This window comes from Plecotus auritus (genome assembly GCF_963455305.1).
Source record: "Plecotus auritus genome assembly, chromosome: 4".
Classification (NCBI taxonomy): Eukaryota; Metazoa; Chordata; class Mammalia; order Chiroptera; family Vespertilionidae; genus Plecotus; species Plecotus auritus.
Window position 1 is genome coordinate 139,375,092 of NC_137775.1, and position 18,015 is coordinate 139,393,106.

Genomic DNA, 18,015 nt, shown 5'->3' on the forward strand with positions numbered 1-18,015 from the left:
GGGAATATTATAATACATATATAAAATGTGACAGTATACATCAGACATTAGATTGTAAACACTTTAAGAATAGGGCCTGTGACTTTCTCACTGACATCCCAGTCCTTGTACATTGTTTGACACAGACAATGCTAATATATACATATACATATATATATATATATATATATATATATATGTGTGTGTGTGTGTGTGTGTGTGTGTGTGTATTAAAAAACAAAATAGCCCTAGCAGGTTTGGCTCAATGGATAGAGCATTGGCCTGGGGACTGAAGAGTCCAGGGTTCAATTCCAGTTAAGGGCACATGCTCAGGTTGTGGCTCGATCCCTAGTAGGGGGCATGCAGGAGGCAGCCAATTAATTATTCTCTCTCCTCATTGATGTTTCTATCTCTCTCTACCTCTCCCTTCCTTTCTGAAATAAATAAAAATATTTTTTTTTAAAAAATAATGGATTTTTTTACCTCTCAGTAAACACATTAGAAAATGTAATGTTGTGAAACTTGATACTTAAAAGTGACTTTTCTCGTTTAGAATATCACGTGCAACAACTCATATAAAATCTCATGGAATTACGAAATATAGCAGAAAATTTGTAAATGCATTTCAAATATAAAGTACTTGAAATTGTGGTGCAATTCCCTAATCACCCTATAATACTGTGACGACTAAAACAAAACAAAACACAACACAAAGGCTTAGGAGTGAACCTGGGAAAGAAAGTGACACAGAGGTCATCACTCTCTAGCAATATTTGTATCATAATGCCCAGCATCATAAAAGATCTGATTCAATAGAAGTGCACCATCATCTTGGGGATGGAGTAGCAGAATGTGTCTCTGGTCTCATATCAAACAATATATATTTTGTTCTTTGCCTCTAATATATTAAAATGTCTTACATATTTAAATGCTTTTTTCATAGTCCCAAAATGTTTCTGCATGACTGGTACAATCTTCTCTTCCAGCCTTATTTACAGGGACTACAGCTCATATGAAACTGGTTTTGCTTAATGGACCAGAACCAAGTATGCAAATTGCTCATCAGAGCTTTGGCTCTATGTTCACTTAAATGTGTTCAAAGCATAAGTTCTGTAAAATACTAGGACAGAAAATGACCAAAGTAGTGCTGATTTGGTAGCTCTTTAGACAGTAATATTAGAAGATAAGGATACTGCTAAATTGAATAATTTTATATTCCTCTATATAATAAAAGATGCACCTTACCATAATACCTTAATGAACACAGGATATATTCTAATGACACTGATATTAGCACTTCAACTGTCAAAGTCATATAACCCATAGAGTCAAAAAAGGAATACATGCTTGCACATGAGCTATGAGGAAAGAAGGACACATTAATAAAAATATCAGTTCTTATAGGTTGTACCAAGAAATATCAAATAAGCATATGGGAGTCATCGAGTAAAGGGGAAAAAATAAGTGATAGAGTTTAAGTTAGCAGAAATACAAAGGGACCCAACCTAGTCTGAGGACCAGAGAAAAACCTGGGGGAGAGGAGAGGGGGAGCAAAGGGAGTGGGGGGGGGAAGAGAGAGAGAGAGAGAGAGAGAGAGAGAGCTTTCTGCTGCCAACTGATTCACATCAAACCAAGATGATTTCCAGGATCTAGAAAGTGTCTAATGTAGATACTGACCTTCGGCAATTGCCAAGATGACCTACGGTACCTAACCCCAAGCTAGTCTCCCAGGAATTAAAAGAAAACACCTTCACCTAAGCACTCTACTATATATCTATTCTCCAGAAGCTTATCCTCAAAGAGGCAGAAGGTGACCTTCATCAGTGATAGGAACACAAAAGAAATACTAAGGAGAAAATCTACCTCTACCTGGTCAAGCCAGGGAAGCCTCCCTTCACAAGAGGCAGCATTGAGCTGGACTTAAAAGGACAAGTGGAAATTTTCAAAATGAATATAAACCTATTTTTGGCAAAAAAAAAAAGCAGTTCTCTATCTGTCATTAAGTATATAGGAAGGGGTAGCAGTGGAAGATGAGGCCAGAGAAAACACTGTATTAGAAACATATTCTTAAAAAGAAAAAAAGTGGACCCTGACTAGCCCTTCCAGAGTCAGCTTTAGGAGTAGCTTTGAGGTGGTCTCTAAATTACAAGGTGACTGTCCAAACACCGTTCCCTTGAAATTCCTCTAACAGGGATGATGTACACAAATAGATTTAATAGGATTAAAATATTGACTGATCCCAAGCATTCTAAAGCAGGCCAAATCAACTCAACCAATATATACATAAAAATGGCAGGTACCCAATTTCTCTTATTTTAATAAGAATAAACATACTGGATGCCAGAAGTGAGGTAAAGAGGTCTTACAGAATTGAGAAATGGAAATAAAAAAGGAAACATAAAACAACTTTCTTCAATATAAACTTGCTAACTTTGATTGAGCTAAACTTTAAAAAATCAGTTTAAGAAAAGGCTTACAGAGACCTAGGTGCATAGTGTAGGAGGGAAAGGGTCAGCACAACCAAACTACTATTGAAGCAAACTCCTTTACAACAGATCTCTCCTTCATTTAAAAGTTAAATCTGATGGCAACACTATCATTACATGAGATCAGTGTAATTAATGGGGCAAGTCACAATCCTATTAAAAAAGCTTTATTTGGGTAAGGTGTTTTTGTTTAAAGAAAGAAAAGCATATAGAAGTGAGCAAAGGAGATTCAATTAATCAAATACTACAATAAGTTCAGCTATTAAGAAACAGGAATAGAGCAAGTTCATTCTAGGGACTTGTGGCTTGAAGAGCCACATCTTATGCCTTCATCAGAAACAGACTGCACTGGGCATCCTCAACTCTAAATTCTGGCCATAACTGAGAGCCCATAGTTATGTCCCCAGCTGCTCACCCACCCCTCACACAGAAGGGCACTGACAGGTATCCATCAATTACAAACAGAACAGAAGGGAACACTAACATTATAAATCCATAGACCATGATTATATTTCAGTTCATGAACTGTGACACATGTCTCCCTTTAACTGTAAAACTTGCTTGATTGATCCAATATTTTATGACTTAAGCCTCATCCAAAGGGAACCAGAGTGTGTTGCCTATACCCTGGTATGATCTTAAGGTTGGTTACCAGAGAACTGAAAAAGGAAGAAATCAAGCAAGGAAAAATGATTCCTTATTAAAGGAAAAAAAGGGTCACACTGAAGACAAACACCTGTCATTAACATAATTTGATAATGGAATCATAATCTAATGAACATGGTCACCTCTGTTCTGTGAGTCCTGTGGAAGAGATAGGGAAAGGCTGTGAATTCAAGTTAAAAATGAGGATATACTCTGAGAAGCCCAACTTCTAGAAACCTGATATATGGTTAGTCCATGTAACCTTAGCCCAGGTAAATGAATATCTGTTAGGATTCATATTTCTTTTTCTTTTCTTTTTTTTTTTTTTTTTTTTGTATTTCAGCTTTATGTAACTTCGTGATCTCTCCCACTATCTCTGAGGACCCTGGTAAGCCTGGTGACCCCAAGCTGAGAAAAACTGACCTACAACAAGAAATAAGCAGAGCTGTTCAAACATAAACATCCCTATTTTTTTTCACTTATCACATATTTCAGGGTAAGAAAGACATTTGCTGGAAGTGAAAGCTTTTTGTTAAAAAAATCATAGGTTAAGAAATCTAAGGGCAATATCCATTCACAAATGCCAATCATCTCACCAAGAAAATCACTGAGACTTCATGAGGTATTTAAGAGAAAATACATTTAAAAACTTTCGTAATTTAAATCCCATTTAAACTAAATTTCAAAACATGTCAATTAAGCATTGTAGGAAGAAACTAAAATAAAATAAACCTTCAAGTAGTCTTTCTCCTGAAACAAATCCCAGGAAATACCTACTCAACAGAGTCCTTGGCACAGGTTCAAGTTAAACTACCGATTGTAAATATGAGAGACTTATACTGCACAGCAGCCTTCAAAATTTTCTGTGTTTTAACAGCCCAGCTTTCACCCGTTGTCTGCTCTTCACAGTTTTCATATCCATGGAACAGAAGTTACAAAAAAAGTTGCACGTCTGAGCTAGAGGGACCGGCATGGCAGCCTCCAGCCTTCACTTACGTACTTGCTGAAATCCCAAACCACAAAGCAGTCTCATACTTTTGCTAGGCCTCTCTTGGAAGAAATGAAAACAAAACAAAACAAAAAAACCTTTGCTTAGAAGAGAAGCAACACAAACATAACATCACAGCTTCTGTTATGAGAATCACAAAAACGCCGTTCCACTTTCCTTAGTATTTATTAACAGATCTGCTTTTTATAATGATGTGGCCAAGAATTATCGTAGAGGTGTATATGAAAGCACTTAACATTTCAATAACCTAAAGAAAAGTTCTTTTGGAAATGAGAATTATATAGCCATTTCAGCACATCTGCTATCTTTCCTTCTCTCCATGTATACTTAGGGTGTCCCAAAAAATGTATACACACATTAACAGCTGATAACTCACTTAATTTTCACTCCTTTTCAGGTTTAACTGATTTGAAATAATGGGTGAAGCCAGACTAAGCTTTGAACAAAGAAAATTTATTCTAAAGCGCCACTAGACATTTTTTTATGGGGATACATAAAAGTTAAAGTTTAAAGTACAAAACTGGCAACAGTTGAGGGCACACATATACTGAATGAAATGATTCTTGATATTTGTGATTCCATTGCTTTGCATTATCAGCAATTCCTGGACCAAAATGGTCATTGGTTTGAAAACAGGCATTAATGAAAAAAGTTATTCATTTCTGTGAATTATTTTAAATTTTGAAAACGAACTATATGTTAATAAACACTGACTTTATAATTATTCAACATGTGTACACATTTTTGGGGGACACCTTGTAGTTTGACCAAGTGATCATTTTTTATGGCAATCAAATGATTAGTTGGTATCCATCAGGCATGGGAATTTTTCAAATCAAATTCTCTATAGAAAAATTAAGAAAAATGAGGAACTTCAGTTAGTTAAAAAAATCTACATCATTTCATACCTTGTGCAAAATAGAACCCTTCACACCCCCAATATGAGACTTCTTAAGATGTAGTTTTATTCTCTAAGGTTTCCAAAAGATCCTATCAATGATTATTTTATCTATTTATTACGTTTGCAATAAAACAAAGCTGTTCACACACTTTCCTAAAAATGTAATAGACCCTGATATAATAAGTTCAGATAAAAAGAATGTACTTAGCCGAAACCGGTTTGGCTCAGTGGATAGAGCGTCGGCCTGCGGACTGAAAGGTCCCGGGTTCGATTCCGGTCAAGGGCATGTACCTGGGTTGCGGGCACATCCTCAGTGGGAGGTGTGCAGGAGGCAGCTGATCGATGTTTCTCTCTCATCGATGTTTCTAACTCTCTATCCCTCTCCCTTCCTCTCTGTGAAATATCAATAAAATATATTAAAAAAAAAAAAGAATGTACTTATAGTACTTTGGTATCTATTAGCAATAGGAACATATTAAATGCACTCATTCATTTATTGTAATTAGTAAGCAATTATGTACCAAGAATAGACTAGGCACTAGAGATAAAGTGACAAAAAAGACTTTACACCCTTACAGCACCCAAATAATTACCTAATTACAAGTAAGTAAGCAGTAAGTGCAGTGAAAGATAAATCATCCTATATAATAAAATCCTAATATGCAAATCGACCAGAGAACAACCCGTCGCTATGACGCACACTGACCACCAGGGGGCAGATGCCAAATGTAAGAGCTGCCCCCTGGTGGTCAGTGTGCTCCCAAAGGGGGCACACCACTCAGCCAGAAGCTGGGCTCATGGCTGGCGAGTACAGCAGCAGTGGCAGGAGCCTCTCCCGCCTCCACAACAGCACTAAGGACCCCTCGGGGGATGTCCACCAAGGGGTCCCAGACTGCAAGAGGGCGCAGGCCGGGCTGAGGGACCTCCACACCCAGAGTACGAATGTCGTGCACCAGGCCTCTAGTAGTTAAATTTTCCAACTTTTTAAAATATAAATATTTTTATTGATTTCAGAGACGAAGGGAGAGATAGAAGATCAATGATGAGATAGAATCACTGACTGGCTACCTCCTGCATGCCTCCTACTGCAACCCGGGCATGTGCCCTTGACAGGAATCAAACCTGGGACCCTTCAGTTTGCAAGCCAACACTCTAGCTACTGAGCCAAACTGGCTAGGGCTAAATAATTTTCCAACTTTGAGGACAATGTTAGTACAAATACAATGTGAAAACTTTCGTTGACTAACTGAAAGATGGGCTAAATTTAGAATAGTAAGAGTTTTTGTTATAATCACATTGGACAAGAAAATTTATTATACAAAATGTGTAATAATTTATTCCCCCTAGCATCACAGATTAAGCTTATTAATAATTAGAGGCCCGGTGCATGAAATTCGTGCACGGGGGTGTGTGTCCCTCAGCCCAGCCTGCACCCTCTCCAATCTGGGCTCCCTTGAGGGATGTCCGACCGCCCGTTTAGGCCTGATCCTAAATGGGCAGTCGGACATCCTTCTCACAATCCAGGACTGCTGGCTCCCAACTGCTTGCATGCCTGCTTTACTGATTGCCCCTAACCGCTTCTTCCTGCCAGCCTGATTGATGCCTAACTGCTCCCCTGACAGCCTGTTTGCCCCTAACTGCCCTCCCCTGCAGGCCTGGTCACCCCTAACTACCCTCCCCTGCAGGCTTGATTGCCGCCAACTGCCCTCCCTTGCAGGCCTGGTCCCTCCCAACTGCCCTCCCCTGCTGGCCATCTTGTGGTGGCCATCTTGTGTGTTGGAGTGACGGTCAATTTGCATATTACTCTTTTATTAGATAGGATAGAGGCCTGGTGCACGGGTGGGGGCTGGGTGGTTTGCCCTGAAGGGTGTCCCGGATCAGGGTGGGGGTTCCCTAGGGGCGTGGGGCGGCCTGGGCGAGGGGCCTGTGGTGGTTTGCAGGCCAGCCACACCCCCCGGCGACCCAAGCGGAGGCCCTGGTATCTGGGATTTATTTATCTTCTATAATTGAAACTTTGTAGCCTTGAGTGGAGGCCTGGGCCAGCCAGGGTGTGCGGAAAGCTTGGCTTCCTCCATTGCCAGGGAAACCCAAGCCTCCTGCTCCCTCTGTGGCTGCAGCAATCTTGGTTGGGTTAATTTGCATACTGACTCCTGATTGGCTGGTGGGCATGGCTTGTGGGTGTAGCAGAGGTATGGTCAATTTGCATATTACTCTTTTATTAGATAGGATAGGTTTGCATTCTGAAACAGATAACCTTACTGTTGAGAATACTAAAAAATTCTGCAAAGATGAGAGGATCAAGAATATGCATCAATATCAATATATCAAGAATCAAATTATTCAGTTTATCTATAATTCGGTGAAAAACCTACACTGATAATTTACCAGAAGTATCCCTTTGAAAATCAAAATAAAAAACAACTCAAGATTTCATGATGTCTTTTAAAATTAAGACATTATTTTCTAGCCTAGACTTAATGCTATAAAAGTTAAAGAATAAAGAAAAAAGTCAATAAAGCCAGTTTCTTACATGAAACCTCACAGAAGTATTAATTATGTGAAACTATTCTATTTTTAACTATATTTTTCAGCATCCCTACAGATTCTAATATACTGGTAACATGTCTTCATTTTTTATTTTGCAAAACGGATCACTGCAGATAACATTATTGGAAGAATGAGATTTGTGGATGCTTTTTGTTGTCACTGTGCCAAAAATGCTTATACTTGAATAAATAGTTATTAAGAACTCAGGATTAACATCCACACAGTAGTGCTGTAATACACTGAGTGATACTACTTTGTAATTCTCTTGGGGGTCCCATGCTAAGAAATGACATATATAAATGAGTTAACAGAGAAGCAATAAGGGATTTTCTGATAAAACAATAATTAAATCACCTTATTATGAATCTACTTTTTGCTATTAAACAGTATTTAGGTTCCAGAATATATAACAGTCAATGTTAATCAATCCCAAATACAGTAAGAAAACAAAGAAATATACACACTAATTAAGATTACCTTTGCTCCAAAGATGACGAAAACTTTTGTCCAAAGGCTGATTCAATATCACAAGGCAGTATTTCAAATTTCCTATGGGGGAAAAAAAAGAAGTAAATAACTGGGTCTCTTTTGTCCTCATTTGCATCTGGAATCATACTCTACTAGTCCAGATTTTCAGTCTACATAGAGCTAAATTTCAACCACAGCTAATTTCTGATACTCTTATTTTTTCTCATATCTTAATTTTAAAAGACACCATTGATGAACTGTACCTAGCATATTCAATATGTCCATCACATTACTATATTTAGCATAAAAAGTTTATTGTAAAAAAGGAATTACAAAAGCAATTTATTATAAAAACAATTGGGTAAGGGTCTTTTCTGGCAGTTTACCAGTGCCCAGTAAACTTGTAGATTTTTAATAAACAAATCTTCACAAAATGGCTGAGTAATTTGAAAATATTTTTTCTACACATATTAAAGATAGTACAAATTCTGTCAAAGCATAATCATACAGGAAAATGGCAGCAATGATCATCTGTACTTCCTAGAGGTGGCTCTTAACAAGCTCCAAACACAATCTAGCCAGCATTGACAAGAACTTAGTGGAAGGAGGGATGGAAAAGGGAGGGAGGAAAGGAAGAAAGAAAGGAAGGAAGATAGGCTATAAAAAGGTAAGAACTTTAGATTTATATAATTACCAGAAATGATAAATGTACCCTTAAGTATATACAGTAGTAGATCTCAACCTCATTGCATATCAGTCATTGATTTTAAAAAAGACAAAAGCCAATCTGCTTCCCTAGAAATTCTGATCGATGTTCCCAAATTAAGCCTGTGCATCATAACTTTTTAAAAGCATCTTTAAGAGAGTCTAATGGGTAACCAAAGTTGAGAACCTGGCACCTGAAACTATTTACTAATGATTGTGGAAAGCTATCATAAATAGCAGCATTATTTTAAAAATACTGTTCAACTTTATCTTGCCCTTTTAAATTGCTGTTTTGTGAAAAAATATGTATAGCCAAAATTATTTGTAATTTTTATAAATAAACAAATGATTTGCTTTTTACTTTTTACTGATAGAGATAAAAAAAAAAAGATTAAAGACCAGTACTCTACATGAAAATACAATGAAATGAAGCACAATTTACAATAGAAAAAGTTTGACTGAAATCCATTAGCAATTTATCAAGGCTTTATGATCTCTGTTTAAAAAAATACTGAAACTCAAATAAAATCGATATTAGCCAAACACATGCCAGTCATTATACATAAAATACCTATTTTGTTAGAGGACCAAAAACCATTATTATGAATCTCTCATTCCTAAAAGTATTTCAATTAAGTAATGAAAATTCTCGGGTGTGGAGTTTCATTTTCATATTGCAAAACTTCTATGTTTATGAGAATATTTTTAAGTGTGCACTAGGAAATCAAAACTGTCAAGTCAATTCATTCTTTGAGAAAATAAATTGCATGTGGACAAAGCAAAACTATGAAAAAGCTCTGAACAAATATTTCATAGCAAAGTCTATTAAATAATTGAATTACCAATAGACTAAGAATTTGTAAGTCATATAAGAAATTGCTTCTGAGAAAGTAAACATAGACATAAATAGATACTTCTCTGCAAAAATCTCTCTTGCCACCCCCATCCCCACCACCTAGAGTAACTATTTTATATATCCCAGTGGCACCCCCTTCCACTGGCAAATTGTCCCAGCTTAGATGATAAATTAGATGCTCATTCTATTCCTCATCATATTCAGATCCCATCTCTTGGTTTCAATCTTCAGCAAAATTCACTTCAATGAGGTTTCATCCCACCACTTCCAGGAAATAACTCTTGTCTGGGTCATCGAAGACCTCCTATTGTACAATTCAATGGCTATACTTCAATTCTCATCTTGGCCAACACTTCTCAGTAGCATAACAGAGCAGAAGATCACTTTTTGCACCCTTCCTTCTTGAATCATGTTCTTCCCCTGACTTCTTCATATGACTGCCTGCTCCTTCTCAGTCTCCTTTTCTACTCACTTCTCATCTGAGCAGAAAGCCCTCAATAAATATTTTTTAATAAATGTGGAGTATCCCCAACTTCTATAGCAGGAGTGCTCTAGGATCTATTCTTGGGCCTTTTCTATATCAGTCTATACCAACTCCCAAAATAAAGCCCTCTAGACCAGCCGTGGGCAAACTACGGCCCGTGGGCCGGATCCGACCCGTTCGACTGTTCTATCTGGTCCGCGGAGCCGAAAGAGCGAAGGGTTCTCTTGCTCTCCCCTCCGCTCCTTTACTTTGAATTTATATTAGTTCACACAAACACTCCAACCATGCTTTTGTTCCAGCCCTCCGGTCCAGTTTAAGAACCCATTGTGGCCCTCGAGTCAAAAAGTTTGCCCACCCCTGCTCTAGACTCATGGCTTTAAATACCATCCTATCTAATAAAAGAGTAATATGCAAATTGACCATCACTCCAACATAAAGATGGCCACCCCATGTGGTCAAAGATGGCTGTCCTCATATGGACACAAGATGGCCGCCACAAGATGGCCTGCAGGGGAGGGCAGTTGTGGGCAGTTAGGGGTGACCAAGCTGGCAGGTGAGGGCAGTTGGAGGAGACCAGGCCAGCAAGGGAGGGCAGTTGAGGGGGGGACCCAGGCCTGCAAGGGAGGGCAGTTGTGGGCGATCAGGCAAGCAGGGAGGGCAGTTAGGGGTGACTGGGCCAGCAGAGGAGGGCAGTTGGGGGAGACCAAGTCAGCAGGGGAGGACAGTTGGGGGGGACCAGGCCTGCAGGGGAGGGCAATTGAGGGGGGCAGGCCTGCAGGGGAGAGCAGTGGGGAGGGACCAGGCCTGCAGGGGAAGGCAGTTGGGGGGGACCAGGCCTGTAGGGGAAGGCAGTTGGGGGGGCAGGCCTGCAGGGGAGGACAGTTGGGGGGGAGCAGGCCTGCAGGGGAGGGCAGTTGTGGGAGACAAGGCCTGCAGGGGAGGGCACTTGGGGGTGATCAGGCCAGCAGGGAGGGCAGTTAGGGGTGACCAGGCCAGCAGAGGAGGGAAGCTGGGGGAGACCAAGCCAGCAAGAGAGGGCAGTTGGGGAGGGGGACCAGGCCTGCAGGGGAGGCCAGTTGGGGGTGACCAGGCCAGCAGGGGAGGGCAGTTAGGGGCAACTGGGCCGGCCGGGGAGCAGTTAGGCGTCGATCAGGCTGGCAGGAGAGTGATTAGGGGTGATCAGGCTGGCAGGCAGAAGCGGTTAGGGGCAATCAGGCAGGCAGGCAGGCGAGCGGTTGGGAGTCAACAGTCCTAGATTGTGCGAGGGCAGTTGGACATCCCTCGAGGGGTTCCAGATTGGAGAGGGTGAAGGCTGGGCTGAGGGACACAGACACACACAGACAAAGACACACACACATACCCCATGCATGAATTTCGTGCACCGGGCCTCTAGTCGATAATAATGGCTTCCATATTCTTGTCTCCAACCTGGGGCTTTTTTCCTAAACTCCAGAACTATATGTTTGGTTGCTTATTCAACAATTCCATTTGGATATGTAACAGACATCTCAAACTTAACATGCCCAAAATGAAACTCCTGGGTATCCTTCCTCTAATTAAACCTTCTCCTTCCATTCTTCACAATCTAATACCAACTTCACCACTAATAACCTATTCACATGAACATTTTCCATCTCTAGATTTTACCATAAGGCCCTCTAATCAGCCTCACTTCCACACTCACCTCCCCTAAACTCTGTTCTCCTCTCAGTAGTCAAATGGATCTTGTTAAACTATAGTCAGACCATGGCATTTCTCTGTTCAAAGCCCTCCACAGTCTTTCCTTATCAGTAAAAGCCACAAATTTATAACAAATCACTTACAAGGCCTTACAGGATCCCATTTCTCTCTCTCTCTCTCTCTCTCTCTCTCTCTCTCTCTCACACACACACACACACACACACACACACACACACACACACAGACTTCCTTGTTGGGCTCCTCAAATATACCAAAAACAATTCCAACTTTAACATTTCTACTATAGATAGCCACATAATCAGTGAGCACATTACTTTCTCTCTCAACCTAAACCCTCAGGTCTCTGCTCAAATGTTGATTGCCATACAGCTTCCTTGACCAACCTATCTTTAACAGTAATGCCTCCACCCCATGAGAGTACTTACTCTTGACCCAATTTGTTTTTTCTAGTGACCTATCATCAATTTGTTCATTCATCCTTTTTTCTAATGCCTAACTCCCTACAGGAAAACATAAGCTCCTGGGCCAAGTGCCTATAGCAAATGCCACATACTAGTAAGCAGTCAATAAATATTTTTGAGCAGTTCTTCTAATTCTGACTTTATGTCCATTTATAACAAATTAACTCCAGCTCCTTGCTTTAATAATCAAGTGACTCCCTCCAAGTTTTCTGAGGACAAATAGTTCCATACCCACCACAATTCCTCACAGAATTAAAACAGAATGTCCTTTTTTCTAGATCCTGGAGCCCTCAGGATCTCTTAGATGAATATTATACAAAATATTCCAGGAAGGCTACTAGAAAAGACAACAACAAAAACCAATCATCTTGCCTTAAAATAATTAAATGATATTTTGATCATTATAAATTCAAGAAAAATCTAAAGGAAGTGGAGATGGTCCACAGAAGTCCAACTATATAATTAGTGTGGAAAAATTTTCTTTGAGAATAGATTAGACCTTTTCAAGCTAAGTGGGTATCTACCTATTTAAAAAGAAAAAAATTTCATGTTAATATAACATTGAGCCTAGAAAACCCAGCACATATCTAGTTATTGTCTTTCAACCACTGAGGTTGAAGTGTAAATAGATTTTGAAAGGTTAAGTCAATTTCCATCTAAGAGCATTACATCTGATTATGCAATGGTGATGGATCTGTCCAAGTTTGATAATCCTAACATTATATAAACTATGCCACTGAAAACAAAATGCCCCAATAAATTCTCACAGGCATCCACATATGCTAGGAATAAATGTTAGTTCAGAAAAAAAGAACATTTTATATTTTACAATGTTATAGGGGGTGTACGGGAGGGAGGTTAAGTCTCACAAAGTCTTGAGTCTTTCTTGACATAAAAGGAGAAGACTGTACCAAGAAATATTTTCTTTACCCTTGTAAAGGTTAGCTATATTCTTGTTCCCAATAAACACATTCTCACTAAAACCCAAATGAAGGAAGCTGAGTCCTTCATCTCGGCACACTGACACCTCAAAGCTGCTCTGTCAGCTGTCCAGGCTCAGGTGACCTGGGCCACAATAAACTGTGTTTCCTGTCAGTCAGAAAAATCAATCCCTGCCTAGCAAACGGTAGATGTAATGTCATAACCCTAAGGGTTCATCATAAGGGACTAAAGAATTATAGGGCATCACATCAGTTTTGACATGTTAACAGCTGGGCCCACATAATGCTCACACTTGAAAAGCCTGTTTAAAATGTTTTCTGAAGGCAGAATACATCAAGGTTTGGCAAGTGCTACTGAAATGAACAGAGGCCCTCCCTTTTATCTTTAAGCTACTCCTGCAACCTCAACCCACTTCTTAGTACCTGGAAAAGTACAGAATCCCTTTCACTGCCCAGCAACAGCAGGGTCAAAGGTTCAGCATGCCAGCACACACTCCCCTTCTAATAGATTCTCTAGACTTCCTACTGGGCTTTAGTTGAGTATGGTGAGAAGTGTTTTGGGGATGGGTCAGTTTTGAAGGTTTGGGGCTTCACACTTAACAACTCTATGAATGAATAATAACAATACAGATACCTTCTTTTTTCTTTTTAAAAATTCCTTAAATAGGATTTTGATTCAAGAGTCATACCAATATTTGTAATCAAAATAAGCCCAAATTAAGCTAAACTGAGACATATTAAAAGCACAGACTGATGTTCTATGAGACCTACAGTTTGTAGGGAGAAAACAAGTGACATTTGGAATTGCAGTTTACTAAGCACGCCCCACTGCCTTCTTCAACTAACACTGATTAGATAGCAAGCTACCATTGGATCAAAGGACTTCTGAACAAAAAGGAAGAAAATACATAGTAGATTTAAATTCAAAATAACTGTGGACTATGAATTTTGATCACACACACACACAGGAGTCCATCATGTCAAAAGTCAAACCCACGCTGAAGGAAATCTTACTAAACTCAGGGTAGGTGAACACTTTTATCTTTGGCACCGTGGGCTTTTTTAGAGAATTAAAGAGGAACTTGTGACACCAGTAGGCAGAGCTTTGGCACCAGACCACGAGGAAGCACCTGAAACACAGCACTGTACTGGCCCTCTGAGGTCCAGGTCCAGGTCCAGGCGAAGTAAACAGAACAGGTCAGTCTCTCTACTATTGCTTTTGTTTTTTCTTTTTCATAAAATAATAAAAACACAAGAGAACCAAAATGGCGGCATAGGTTAACACCTGTACTTGCTGCCTACCACAACCATATCAAAATTACAACTAAAATACAGAACAACTATCATCCAGGACCACGGGAAAGCTGGCTGAGTGGAAGTACTACAACAAGAGAGGTAAAGAAGAAAGCGTATTGAGACTGGTAGGATGTGCAGAGGCATGGAACAGGCTGGCATGTGGGTGTGCCGCTTTTTTTAATCGGGAGGGAGATACAAGCTTGGTCTAAGCTCCAGTGTGCGGTGAGATACTGGGGGACCCAGACACATACAGGGAGAAACTGCACTGTCTGGCATCAGAGCAGGAACGCAGGGGCATCTTTCTTCCAGACGGAGGTGCTCACAAAGGTCATTGTTCCTGCACTGGGAACTCCCCAGTGCAGAGTTGACTGGCAGCCATTGCTGTTTGCACCATCCTGGAGATTCCCTGACAACCCGCCCTACCCAATTTACAACCCCACCCAAGCTGTGCACAGCAGCTTTTGCATATGAATGGCCTGTCCTTCCTCAGCCTAAACCTGTCAAACAGGCAGCAGCTGGGTCAGGGAGCCCCAAAGCTATCAAAAGGCCCAAGGCTGGCACCAGCAGCAGTCTGCCTTGCTTCACAGCTGGGCCTTGTCCAGGCACTTCCAAACCCAATACAAAGAGGAGGAATCTGCAGATCTCTCTGTAGCTCCTGCTGGGTGGCCCCAAGCAGTGGCTGACTTTGCACCTCCTTGGTGATCCAAGAGCCAATGTACCCATTGGTCAGTGTGAGACCATACCAGATTACAACTCTTCACATCCATAAGTGACACACTCAAGGGGGAGACCCAGTGAGCACCAAAGACACACTGAAGCAAGTCCTGCCCCATAAGGGTATCTCCTGCACAGCAGCTCTTTCATTATAGACACAGCTGGTCCTCACAGCCAATTGGCCTGGAGGTCAATTCCTCCCAGTGATACCAACAGCAGTCAAGGCTCAACTACAAGACTGTGCACACAGCCCACAAAGGGGTGCACCAAGAGTGTCCACATCAGGTGACTGGGGAGGCTGAGCCACTGGGCCCTATAGGACACCTACCACACAAGGCCACTCTATCAACTCAAGGAGACTTAGCAGCTACTCAATACATAGAAACAAACATAGGGAAGCAACCAAAATGCAGAGACAAAGAAACACGTCACAAATGAAAGAAATGGAAAAAAGCAAACTACTGGATATAGAGCTCAAAACTACAGTTATAAGGTTACTCAAGAATCTTCAAGAAACCTCTGAGGAACATAGTGAGACTTTCAAGGATCTTAGTGAGAATGCCAAAAAAAAAAAAAAAATGGAAAAGGACCAGTCAGAAATTGAGCATACACTGACTGAAATAAAGAATAATATACAGAGCCCTAGCTGGTTTGGCTCAGTGGATAGAGCGTTGGCCTGCGGACTGAAAGGTCCCAGGTTCAATTCCGGTCAAGGGCATGTACCTGGGTTGTGGGCACATCCCCAGTAGGAGGTGTGCAGGAGGCAGCTGATCGATGTTTCTCTCTCATCATGTTTCTAACTCTATCCCTCTCCCTTCCTCTCTGTACAAAAAAAATCCATAAAATAAAATAAAAATACAGAGATTCAACAGTAGACTAGATGATCCCAAGAATCAAGTCAAAGATTTGAAATACGAAGAAGAAAAAGACATCCAAACAGAAGAGCAAAAAGAAAAAAGAATCCAAAAATATGAAGATAGTATAAGAAGCCTCTGGGACAACTTTAAGTGTACCAACATACGAATTATGGGGGTGCCAGAAGAAGAGAGAGAGCAATATATGGAAAACCTATTTGAAGAAATAATGACAGAAAACTTCCCCTATCTGGTGAGAGAAATAGACTTACAAGTCCTGGAAATGCACAGAACCCCAAACAAGAGGAATCCAAAGAGGACCACACCAAGACACATCATAATTAAAATGCCAAGGGCAAAAGACAAAGAGAGAATCTTAAAAGCAGCAAGAGAAAAAGTTACCTACAAGGGAGTACCCATATGACTGTCAGCTGATTTCTCAACAGAAACTATGCAGGCCAGAAGGGAGTGGAAATAAATATTCAAAGTGATAAATAGCAAGAACCTACAACTAAGATTACTCTACCCAGCAAAGCTATCATTTACAATTGAAGGTCAGATAAAGAGCTTCACAGACAAGAAAGAGCTAAAGGAGTTCATCACAACCAAACCAGTATTATATGAAATGCTAAAGGGTATTCTTTAAGAAGAGGAAGAAGAAAAAGGTAAAGATAAAAAATTATGAACAACGAAGTGACAACAAATACATATCTATCAACAAGTGAATCTAAAAATAAATGAAACCTTAATCGGTTTGGCTCAGTGGATAGAGCGTTGGCCTGCGGACTGAAGGTCCCAGGTTCAATTCAGTTCAAGGGCACGTACTTTGGTTGCAGGCACATCCCCAGTAGGGGGTGTGCAGGAGGCAGCTCATCGATGTTTCTCTCTCATTGATGTTTCTAACTCTCTCCCCCTCTCCCTTCCTAACTGTAAAAAATCAATAAAATATATTTTAAAAATAAATAAATATCAAATGAATAAAAAATCTGATGAAAAGAATAAACTGGTGAATGGAATAGAATCAGGGGCATGGAAATGGAGCGGACTGACAAGTCTCAGGGGGAAGGGGATGTGGGGGGCGTGCAGGAAGAGGTTGGAAAAAGATCTTATATTCATGTATGCAGTACCTATGGTCGGGGACAGTGGGGTGGCGAGGGCCTGGGGTGGGGTGGGAACTGGGTGGAGGGGAAAAAGAGGGAGATCTATAATAATCTGAACAATAAAGATTAAAAAATATATATATATATATGAACACAAAATAGTCTATAAGCAAAGGTTTTGTTTTTAATAGAAAGATAATGGAAACAACACATTAGCATAGGATCATACTATGACCCACACAGAATAGTTCTATATGATCTAATAAGGAAACATCTTCCATATAAAAACAAGTGGAAAAAAGCAAGGTGGAAACTAATGAGTATATTACAAAGCCATGTGAATTAAAAAATTTAAAAAATATTCATATATTTGTACAAATACTAAGAATATCTATCTATCAAGGAGGAAAATTTTTAGCTGGAACACAAAATACAAGTAATACAAGGCAGCATTACTGTTCACATATTAATCTTTTATATATTGTAAATGTATTAGCCTGTGCTTATATTACTTTTAAAAAGCAAAATAAGAGTTTAACTAATGAAAAGAAAATAACCATTCCCTGGTAATGTGTCCCACACCAAAAGATGATGGCCAATAATCTTTAAATACCACATTAGAATACAATAAAATTTAGTAAAATAATAGGTTATTTTGGTTTCGAAGTAAAAATTAAAAGCAGATAATTTGTGAAACACTATCTAGCATTCTTTCCTCCCAAAATCATTAAGTAACTTAGGGTAATTAAATGAGTGGATTTTAAAGTGATTTTTAAGAAGACCAGGGAAAGGGACTTACAACAGGACAGCAAAGGAGACGCAACTCTCTCTACTTTAAAGAACAAAATGTGGAGTTTTCCTCCAATAA

The 18,015-nt window shown here is 39.9% G+C and overlaps 1 protein-coding gene across 4 annotated transcripts in view; it reads right to left on the reverse strand.

Moving 5' to 3' along the window:
* TPK1 (thiamin pyrophosphokinase 1) overlaps nt 1-18,015 on the reverse strand; it is a 291,293-nt gene that overhangs the window by 224,922 nt on the left and 48,356 nt on the right. For all 4 annotated transcript variants that reach the window (XR_013960388.1, XR_013960389.1, XM_080664317.1 and 1 more), the window contains exon 3: nt 8,045-8,116. Coding sequence is in view for 2 of the 4 variants with exons in the window: in XM_080664317.1 (XP_080520443.1) it covers nt 8,045-8,116 (72 nt within the window). In the remaining 2 variants the exon portion in view is untranslated. The remainder of the gene's footprint in view (nt 1-8,044; nt 8,117-18,015) is intronic.